Consider the following 8,920-nt stretch of genomic DNA (forward strand, 5'->3'; position numbering starts at 1 on the left):
CACCCACACACGCACACACACGAGCTGTTGTGATCAGGCTCACCTTCTCCTTGTTCGTTGGTCTCACTCACAAACACACAGTGGATCTCCTTGATGAAGTGTCCAGACAGCTTGATGTCCACATCCTGCTGTCCCACTCTAACACACACACACACACACACACACACACACACACACACACACACACACACACACGAACACACACACACACACACACACTTTAAAATGCCTCCTCTTCTTTTAGGTGCACACAACCACGAGGAGACGAAGGTCCAACCTGGTGAATCCTTCCTTGATGTAGTAGAGGAGGCACTCGGACATGAGAGGGTCCTCGTTCAAGTTGACAAGGTGAGGAGTCTAAACACAGACACACACGTACTGTGACAGCTTTCAAAATAAAAGCCCGGGTTGCTGTATGTGCCATCTAATGGTGGGCAAAGGGGCAAAAAAGCGAAAAAGATCAAGAATATCCCAAAACATTTATCTGCCGAAATATCAATGTCATTCCAAATGTACTCCTACTCTCATGAACTCATTCTGTTGTATGAAGGACAAAAGGTGGATGCACAAGTAAATTGTACCTAAGTACCGGTCGTGAAAAAGCAATTCTCTGCTCTGTTTGTCAATATATGTTGTCAGCGCAGAAAGGTTGACAAAGATACATTTGGAGTCAACGAATAGGAATGCAAATTAAAGTGGGATTTTGCAGGTTTTGTTTTCAATAAATGACTGTGTCCATAAACGACGTGATAGACGACGTGCTGATTTGAAAAGTGCAGCTGAAAACTGCAAAATGCCCATTGAAGTAAAATGAGATCACTTCCTACATAGTGCACCTGATGATCTCTCACTCACTGTACACCCACGTGGTTGGGAATCATGACTGTATTTTATGTGTGTGCTGTATGGTCACTCACCCCTTTAGGAGAGAAGACACCAAGGGTCCCTCCATCCTCTTTAATGGACACGCCCATTTCGGCCAAGAGCGACTCCCTGCCGTGCACGCACGCACACGTTTACGAGGCGAAGGAAAAGTTGAAGATGTTCCGACGAGCTCGGCTCACCTCTCCAAACGGATGGATTCCGTCTTCCTTAACTTCTCCTCCCATGTCTCGTTGAGCTCAGCCATGATTTTCTCTGTCTCCTGACACACGCAAACACACACATGCGTGAGAGAATGTCTGTGTGTGTATGCTTCTGCTGTGACATCACATCATGATCATCATAATCATCATACCAGCAGTCTCTCAGCCGCCTCCTCTTTACTGATGGTTTCCGTGGCAACCTCGGCCTCCCCGGCAGGAAGGTGATTAACATCCGCTGACTCACTGAGGTCAAACACACCTGAAGAGGCGGAGTCTTTCAGATCGGCCGTCCCATTGGCTGTGATAGTCAGCGGTAAGGAAACACCTCCTGTGGAGGAGCCGTTGTTGTTGGCTAGAGAAACCGGCAGGGGGGGGCTCATATTACTTTTGGAATGTGAAGGCTGACGGGCACGTGCACATCTGTAAATATCAGTCTGTAAACATAGCATGCGCGGGCACAGACACACGCACACAAACACACACGTGTACATGTAGCACATGGTTCAAACACGCAGCCTGGGGCCAGATCCGGTTTGCCTCATTATTTGTTATGGCCCAGGAAAGCAAATAGTGCCTCGATGTTTCTTGCATAATGACTGGAACAAAATTGCAATTATTCTTCACTTTTTTTTCTTTTTTTTTTTTTACAAGCAATTAAATTCTTTAATATAAAGCATTGGAGAATTAAATATGTGGTTAATTTGTCACCATTTTCCACAACTTTAGTTTTGTTTTTAAATAGAGGTGGTATTCTCTTTCAAGAGCCCCACTTTATGAGTTTGTTTTGTTTACTGGATTAGATATACTGTATCGCATGAGTAAATTGAGTAATGAGCTAGATCACAGAACAAATTAAATCCCATTAAAATGCCATTTGTGGCCCACTGTTATTTGTCACATATTCTAATAATGAATTAAAACGTGGCCTATATCAGAAAGTTACAAGAAAAAATTATAATGTTGAACAATATCTCAACATGCATTAAAAACACATTTATTATTGTATTTTTTAATCATTTTTAATTCTTATGACATTTAATTGTCACACTTTTTTAAAAATTGGCACAAAAATAATGCGAAAATATCTAAGGTTATTATTATTATTAAGATAAGATAAGAAAACCTTTATTTGTCCCATAATGGAGAAATTTGCATTATATTATAATAATAACATAATATAACCTTTTGCTCTGTCACCAATAACACAATAGATTTTTTTCCCCCCGATCCTTTCAATACATTCAACTGTTCAACATTTGTTAACCTATCCTATTGGATTGGTTTTTAGCAACATCTCGTCTTCTTTCCATTTTCTGTGGCCCTCTATGGAAATAGTTTGGACATTCCTGAATCGAGCTCATACGTCAGTGTACCACTGTAAAGCATATACGGTATAATAACAATGGAATGCCGGGCTCAGAGCAGCACGTCATAATTTGATGAGATAATAATACAGTCATAGCGATCATCTGACGGAAGCTTTAAAAAGTACGATGTGGCGTGTAATAAAACAGAGTTTGTGGAGGATATGGAAGGAGTGCAGCTGAGACGCGTGGCATGCGGTGAGCACGGCTGATGGAATGCGGTGAGCGCGGACACTGGAATGCGGCATACCCTGGTTGTGGATGAGCTCGTGCAGGCCCTGAGCGAAGAGGAGGCTCCGAAGTCGTTCCACTTCCCCTTTCAGCTCTCGGATCAGTTTGGCGTTGGGGTCTTCGTTGATGATGGCGTTACAGCGGATCTGCTTGGCTCGGTCGGCGTACCTGCAGCGGCGGCGCAGGCGCGATCGGGTCAAAGTGGATGAAGTCCACGGAAAGGAAGCGTGAGAAGCTCTTACCTCAAAGTGCTGAGCGTTTCTTCATAGTTGATATCAGCAGGACTGAGAGCGGCGATCATGGCCGTGCGAGAGTTTCCGCCTGGGACACGGAATTGGCGCAAATCCCCCCCCCCAAAAAAAAGGATCTTATTATTTTATTAGTCTTATTGGTTGTTTTTTTAGAACAATTCATAAAAGGGGAAAAGTGCATTGCTTTTTATTATCCAATTTTAGGACCAATTGTATTTAAATTTATCAGTTCAATACATTTGCATTTAATCTAACATTTATAGATAATTTTTTTATGAACTTTTTTAAATATTTTGAAGCGGTGTGTTTTCTTTATCTGAGCCGAGAATTGAAATTACAGAAATAATCACCATCGCTTGATGATTTGCGAATAGATAGGGAAGCCAAGTTCTCACCCAGATTCTCCTTAAGGAGCCACGTCAGCACCGAATCTCTGTAGGGAATAAAGTCGCTCTTCCTCTTCTTGCTGCTCTGCTGCACCACCACCAGTGACGGCAAGATGAAGACGATGAAAATGAATATGCGGAACTAAAAAAAAAAAAGTTGGGTGGCATGGGGGGGAAGGGGGGGTTGTACCATGTCGGCCAAAGCAGAGATGACTTTTCCCAGTGTGGTGAGAGACTTGTTGATGTTGGCTCCTTCCTGTACACAATTGTCACAGTAACTGCCCAAACATTAAAAAAAATAAAATAAAAAATAAAATCATCTGTGGGTTCTCTGACCTTGAGTCGGGTGCCCTTGGACCCTGAGGAGTCGGCGCGTTCACTCCCCGCCAGGTCCACTAGACTGATCTTGCTGACCTGAGAAGATGCACAAACACGTCAAGTTTGCACGTGTGCATCAAGTCATACACACGCGCGCGCGCACCTTTTCTGTGTCCAGCTGGGTCAAGAGATCTCGGCGCCGCTGGCTGAAGACGATGGTGAAGACGGCGTGCGAGCGCGACGACGTCTCGTTCATGTTGGTGGCCGCCACCGTCCTGTCGGTCGCGTCGGATATGAACACTCCATCACAAGCTCCGCAAAAACATGCAATATATTATACGTATACAAAGGCCTCCTTGAGCATGCTTGACCGCCGATGGGATACGAGTGCATGTTGGCCATATTAAAAATGCCCCGTAAACAAATGCAAGCCAATAACGTGAACTTAATGTAAAGTCGAACTTTAACGCACTCGATATAGTGGCGACATATATATGTCAGATTCCGCACCACGAATATTTGATGTGGACGGTGGAACAACTCGAGTGGCAAAAAACAAACAAAAAAAAAAAAAAAAACTGACCGGGCTTTGTTCCCGGCATCCATCAGGTCCCGAATGTCAGAGAATCCGGTCACAGCCAATTTGGACAAGTCCTCCACGTATGGTCCCAGGATGGGGTGCTCCCTCACCCGCAAGGTCCCCTGGGACTTGGGGTTCAACAGATCCCGGACGCGCTCGCAGTAGATCTCCATGTAGGACACCTACGGTGGGATCATTGTCAGCCAAGAGCGTGGTTGCGACACAAGCGTGCGGCAAGGTGGGGGGGTTACCTCGACAGAATAGGTCAAATCGGGATCGGCGTTGGCCCCGGTCCTCTGGAACAGGTCGTCGCACAACTGAACACACACACGAAAACATGAACAAAGATGTTAAAAGGATTGACCTATAATGTAACAGCACACTAATAATGCAGTCTAAGCATTAATATAAACCTTATAAACATTGACAAACTTAACAAAAGGGTATATGAGAGGATGGACATGGAAGCAATTCAAAATACGGAAATGCTGTGTCGGCTGTGCGGAAATTGAATTAACAAATAAAAAAATATTTTGGCATCAACACACTAATGGTGTACTGTAAGCATTAATATTAACCACAGGTGTCAAAGTCAAAGCCCAGGGGCCACATCATTTTATGTGGCCCGCAAAAGCAAATCAAGCATGTCAAGTTCCATGGTGCTTGCTAAAATCTGAAGCAAAATTTCAAATTGTCATATGCAATCCACAATATCAGTCATTATTCTTGATCCCTGATTTTAAAACTAGTTATTCATCAATTTCTTGTGCGCTATGTATGTAATATGTGGAGGTGATTAAACATTTATATGGTTTCCCAAAATTCATAACGGCCCTCCAAGGCAAACCGTAACTACAATGTGGCTCGTGACAAAAATGAGTGCGACACCCCTGATATAAACCTTAAAAACATACAAATACATCATGGGCGTTTGAGAGGATTGACATGGATATTGTTCACTGAGAAAAATGTTCAGTCGTGTCATTGATATCGGCCGCTGTCGTGAGTACACAAGTCCATGAAATAAGGCAGATACCGGGCTGATACCTGGTATTGATACTTGGCCATCACAATCCTATACCTCAGTAAAAGTACAGAAAAGTGCTGATTCAACTCCACTAAAATAAAAATTTTAAAAAACGACACTGAATTCCCCTGACGTACAAAAGTAAGCATTAAATAAATAAATAAATTGAATCTACCTGTGGAATGATGCCCTCCTGCCCCGCCTCCTGCTTGCCCATCATGGTGTAGCTCTTCCCCGCCCCGGTCTGGCCGTACGCAAAAATGCACACATTGTAACCTGCACAGGACAAAATGGTGAGTGCCCGCTTTCTGCTGCCACGTCGTCATTGTCGTCATGACCGACAGGTCACCTTCGAAGGCGTGCAGCAGCATCTCCTCGCCGATATCCTGGTACACCTGACGCTGGCTCGCAAAGGCCGGGTCGTCGGCCTGAGCACACACACAATCAATATAGTGTGTGTGTGTGTGTGTGTGTGTGTGTGTGTGTGTGTGTGTGTGTGTGTGTGTGTGTGTGTGTGTGTGTGTGTGTCGGCGACATTACCATGGTGTGCGACCAGTAGGAGTGGTCAAAAGTGAAGTTCTTGGCTGCATCTTTGGGCTGTTTGGGGTTGACGATGCCTGAGAGGACAAGACGAAGCTGAGCACACGCACACACACAAGCACACATAGAAAATGTCGTGTGTGTGTGTGTGTGTGTGTGTGTGTGTGTGTGTGTGTGTATGCGTGGCTTACAGGTGGTGTTGCCCTGCATCTGGATGACACACTTGGCATTGCGCCCTGTCTCCCTGGCGTTGAACGGCCGGACGCGCACTGCCACCTTGACCGAAGCACCCGCCATCTCAGCCCACCTTTAAGCAGCCAATCAAAAACCCAAAGTCAAAGGTTAAAGGTCATCCTTGAAATGGATTTCTTTGAGGTGCTACTTCTTCCCCCCCCCCCCCCCCCCCGCTCTCGGCGCCTGGTCGACGTGCCGCTTCCCACGCCCTGGCCTCGGGCCGCCGCAGTCACCTGGTAACAGTTTTGCGTGTGCGTTTGTGTGCATATTGATCAGTGATGGTACAAGTCGTGAAGATCAGACCAGTCACAACAACATGCAGCTAAAAATACACGCGCACGCACACACGTGTGCACACACACATTGCTGGGATGCCAAGGGAGCGCCACTTTAGCCACGCATGCTAACTTTAGCAACAACTCGAATGTAGCGGCCACCCGGCAGGAGGAAACGGCTTCCGTGTTCGCCGGGAAAATGTTTGCTCTTCTTTTGTCATGTGGCGGCCTCGGTCGCCACGGCAACGGAACCCAAGTAAACATGGTGTGGGTCAATATCCCTGATCCTCTCCACTCATGGAATCATAGACCATCTCGGGTTTATCTAAAGCAGGGGTCACCAACGTGGTAGCCCCCCCACCACCACCACCAAGGACCACATGGGCCATATTCCATAAACAGCTCACCAGTGATGGGGCATTGTGACTTTCGAGGAATAATGCTGTATGAGTGATCATAATCAATCATTTGAAAAAGTAAACAATGGAAGACATTTCTAGAAAGAGTTGCAAACAGTATTTGGTATGGATCTGTTGGCTAATCATTGTAAGAAATGATTAACATGATCATTGCTGATTAATTATTCATGAACCTGGGCTGTCACTAACTCACTAACTTTTTAGAATTGATTATCCTGTCAGTTATACTGGTCGACAACAAATTTGAATATGAGATGGCTTTATGTGTCAATAAATGTATTTTTGAGGTTGATTTCCAAAATCTCTTTCCTTTTCTCTAACACATCAGATTTTGGAGATAGTTTCAGTTTTTGTTTGTAAATGTGACAAATAAAAGCTTGTGCGATATAGACTTTACCATGTGTTGTAATTTATAGCGGTAATGTTTCAGAAAAAAATTCCACCAGTTGCTGAACCTAACCCTTACTTCAGAAGTATTACTACCGGTAAATATAATCTTATTTTATATACTGTATTGAATAATCCCTCGTTTATCGCGGGTGTTACGTTCCCAAAAGAACCAGTGATAAGTGAAATCCATGAAGTAGTCATCTTAATTTATTTCAATTATTACATATACAATACAAGACTTCATCCCTAGTTATAATATTATTCATGTTAGGAAAACCAGATATGCTAGAGAAAAAAATCGAGGCACTTTTGGAATCAGTGCAAAAAAAAAGAAAAGAAAAACACCCAGAATTGTTGATTTGCATCTCTGATTAATAAAATTGTATAAATTTGTTGACCAGTGTTATTTAATCAATTCCTCACTCATTCAGAATGATTTTCTTCCAATTTTTTCCCCCTAGCCTAATTATAACATAATAATAACAATCAGTAACCAAGAAGTAGCTCTCAGCTTCAAACAGGTTGGTGACCTCTTAACCAAAGATATCCACCACTCTGCCGATTATCGGTAGCCCTGAACTGGTCGCATGTTCATGGCAAAGCACGAACTGTATAGCCAGTCCTTCATGTTTTTGGAATGTACGGGCAAGTATCTGCAGAATGTACACACAAGCTCCACACAGGCAGGCCTGAGCCCAGTTTCCAACCTGGAACCTCAGAACCACCATACTGATTGAAGAGAAACTACAAACGAATGAGCACAATGTTTTCTCATATTGGAAATATTCAGAGCGCATCCTCATTGCGGTCCCAGGTCAAGTGGAAACCATCTGGGGTGACTTTAGATGAGAGGCGGACTGGTGGGTCACAGGGCACATGTAAACAAACAAGAGTTCACACTCGCCGAGTGACAATTTCAGGACTTTAATGACATGGTTTGGGAACGAAAGCGGAAGCTGGTGTAACATGCAAATTCCACAAGGGAAGGCTGAAGTCAAGATTCGAACCCCAAACCTCAGAAGTGTGTGGGACACGTGCAAACAATGTCGTCACCAACAGGCTTACGTAACAGAGTCACCGTATGTGACGTCATCCAACTCAATTCTACCTGACGGGTATGCGTGTGAGTGTGTGCGTTTCCCGATCGCCTCACGCGACCACCATGTCCGGAAGCCGCCGCGCGCAGCTTCCGCTCCCGGCCTGTCGGTACCGGGACACACCGTCACAAAGTTGACGACGAGCGCTTCCACCGCGCTCTCACGCGCGGGGCGCAAGAAAAAGTTGGACGACTTACGAAGTGACGGAGTTGACGTCACCGTGACCGCTGAAAAAGTTGCGGGCCGGCCGAGCGGTAGACTCGGGAGGACCTGGAAGTCTCGACACCCGGCGGCGGCGACTGTGGGCGCCGGCGACCCTCGGCGCTCCGCTGCTGTTCCACGCGTCGTCGCCCCGGTAGACGGCGGCCAAGGTGGACTTTGGAGAGGGGAAAATGGAGTTGGAACAACAGGAAGGAGACGGGGGTGGGGGGGGAAGCCTGGCCGGTGGCGTGGCCGCGCGGCGGGTGCGTGCCTGAGCTGGCGGGCGCGTTCACGACGCACAGCCTCGAGACCCGCGAGGGCCCGCCCAATCTCCAAGAGGAGTCGAGTTACTGCCAGAACCGGAATGGTTGGCTCTTACTCTGAAAGTCTACATCACATTTGGATGGAATTTTTGGGGTAGCATCCTGCGGGACCAACCATTAATACCAACTTGGCAGTTTTCTTGCCAAATTGAGTAACTTTTCAGAATACACCAGCACCCCCCCCCCCCAACAAAATACC

At 45.7% G+C, this 8,920-nt stretch overlaps 1 protein-coding gene across 2 annotated transcripts in view; it reads right to left on the reverse strand.

Annotated features, from left to right (window-relative positions):
* Positions 1-8,889, reverse strand: part of LOC109516628 (kinesin-like protein KIF1C) — a 15,777-nt gene extending 6,888 nt beyond the window's left edge. Inside the window, exons 1-18 of one of the 2 annotated variants that reach the window (XM_019871339.1) lie at positions 8,395-8,888; positions 5,974-6,089; positions 5,783-5,859; positions 5,592-5,670; positions 5,418-5,518; positions 4,467-4,532; positions 4,219-4,397; positions 3,799-3,910; positions 3,654-3,731; positions 3,508-3,573; positions 3,327-3,405; positions 2,923-3,001; positions 2,700-2,848; positions 1,238-1,437; positions 1,065-1,144; positions 918-993; positions 278-357; positions 44-138 (exon numbers count right to left, since the gene is read on the reverse strand). In XM_019871339.1, coding sequence (XP_019726898.1) covers positions 44-138; positions 278-357; positions 918-993; positions 1,065-1,144; positions 1,238-1,437; positions 2,700-2,848; positions 2,923-3,001; positions 3,327-3,405; positions 3,508-3,573; positions 3,654-3,731; positions 3,799-3,910; positions 4,219-4,397; positions 4,467-4,532; positions 5,418-5,518; positions 5,592-5,670; positions 5,783-5,859; positions 5,974-6,079 — 1,702 coding nt within the window. In that variant the 5' untranslated portion in view covers positions 6,080-6,089; positions 8,395-8,888. Of the gene's footprint in view, positions 1-43; positions 139-277; positions 358-917; positions 994-1,064; positions 1,145-1,237; positions 1,438-2,699; positions 2,849-2,922; positions 3,002-3,326; positions 3,406-3,507; positions 3,574-3,653; positions 3,732-3,798; positions 3,911-4,218; positions 4,398-4,466; positions 4,533-5,417; positions 5,519-5,591; positions 5,671-5,782; positions 5,860-5,973; positions 6,090-8,394 lie in introns of both variants that reach the window. The other variant, XM_019871340.1, reaches the window with a different exon arrangement.
* Positions 8,890-8,920: the final 31 nt, after the last annotated feature.

The sequence above is a fragment of the Hippocampus comes genome, unplaced genomic scaffold (assembly GCF_001891065.2).
Source record: "Hippocampus comes isolate QL1 unplaced genomic scaffold, H_comes_QL1_v1.1 scaffold83, whole genome shotgun sequence".
In the NCBI taxonomy this organism is placed as follows: domain Eukaryota; kingdom Metazoa; phylum Chordata; class Actinopteri; order Syngnathiformes; family Syngnathidae; genus Hippocampus; species Hippocampus comes.